Genomic DNA, 1,403 nt, shown 5'->3' with positions numbered 1-1,403 from the left:
ATGAGTTGGGCTAACTCAACATTAACAAATGTGATCGGTATGCAATAAAAATGTTAGGGAAATAACAGGATTGGTTCAAATAATGACTAGCATAAATTGGTATGCAATAAAAATGTTAGGAAATTAACAAATAACTGGATTGGTTAAAATAATGACTAGCATAAAATATTTTTCCTTTTTTAAATTTGGCTTAAAGCAGCCGTCTCCAACCCTGCTCCTGGAGAGCTACTGTCCTGTAGACTTCAGTTCCAACCTGCCTGTAATTATCAAGTAGCCCTGAACACCTTGATTAGCTGCTTCAGGTGTGTTTGATTGGGGTTGGAGCTGAAATCTGTAGGACAGTAGATCTCCGGGAGCAGGGTTGGAGACCTCTGGCTTAAAGGGTACATGGGCTCAATGGGTACACTTACCCTACATCAGGGGTGCCCAACCCTGTTCCAGGAGATCTATCTTCCTGCAGAGTTCAGCCTAAAAATGGAACTAAAAATACAATCTCTTGGTTATCCTCAGCTCTTAAAATGTACAATTGGTAAAATATTTTCTTTGTGAATGCAGTATTTAGAAATTGATTTTTAAAAAATGCTTATAGGACTTGTCATGGTGATTTCATGGTGTATATATATATTTTTAAATGCTTATAGGATTTGTCATGGTGATTTCATGGTGTAGAAACCCTGTTTAAACCATTAAGTGCAATTTTAAATATATATTAGTAACTTTGTCCCCCTTTTTTGTCAGGTCGTGGAGTGTTTGCCTTGGCTCCTTTCAATAAAGGAGATTTTGTTGCTGAATATAGAGGGGAAATGATTGACTTTACTGAAGCAGAACACAGAAGAGAAGTTTATCAAAATCCTGTTTTTATGTTTGACTTTACTTGGCAGAACAAGAAGTGGTGGTAGGTTTTTTTTTTAGTTTTTTTTTTTAACTTAATGTAGACTTTGTAATCATTGTCTTTGCATTCATGTCATAGTTTTTGTCTAATGGTTTATTGTTAGTCTAAGCATTCAAAAAATGTTATGTGCTTTTTCTTATTTTTGAAGTATTGATGCAACTAATGAGAATGCCCCCCTTGGCCGGCTTGTCAATGACAACCACATGCACCCGAACTGTACCATGAAGAAGATTGTCACCGAGGGAAAACCCAATTTATGCCTTTTTGCTTTGAGGGATATTGTTCCTGGAGAGGAAATAACTTATGATTATGGAGAAAGTATCTGGCCTTGGAGAAAGGTTTGACAAAATTCAACTACTTTTGTCATTTTTACAGATTACTTTTGAGATTGTTGCAGAAGAGTAGACAAACTACTTTGTCATACCTGTGTTTTTAACAGAACGTTCTGTTGCTTAGTTATGTTTATTGTCACCATTTAAACTGTCCTGTCAATCATCTTGTCACGGTTAAC

At 36.0% G+C, this 1,403-nt stretch overlaps 1 protein-coding gene across 1 annotated transcript; it reads left to right on the top strand.

Moving 5' to 3' along the window:
• Nucleotides 1–738: 738 nt before the first annotated feature.
• LOC107755280 (probable histone-lysine N-methyltransferase set-1) lies at nucleotides 739–1,230 on the top strand (the record flags this gene model as incomplete). Its single annotated transcript, XM_016572027.1, has 2 exons — nucleotides 739–895; nucleotides 1,041–1,230. Coding segments are annotated over 2 exons (347 nt in total), but the record flags the coding sequence as incomplete, so codon positions are not given.
• Between the last annotated feature and the right edge of the window lie 173 nt (nucleotides 1,231–1,403).

Source organism: Sinocyclocheilus rhinocerous, unplaced genomic scaffold, assembly GCF_001515625.1.
Source record: "Sinocyclocheilus rhinocerous isolate Xijiao unplaced genomic scaffold, SAMN03320098_v1.1 scaffold24240, whole genome shotgun sequence".
Classification (NCBI taxonomy): Eukaryota; Metazoa; Chordata; class Actinopteri; order Cypriniformes; family Cyprinidae; genus Sinocyclocheilus; species Sinocyclocheilus rhinocerous.
This window is presented reverse-complemented; position numbering and strand designations above follow the sequence as displayed.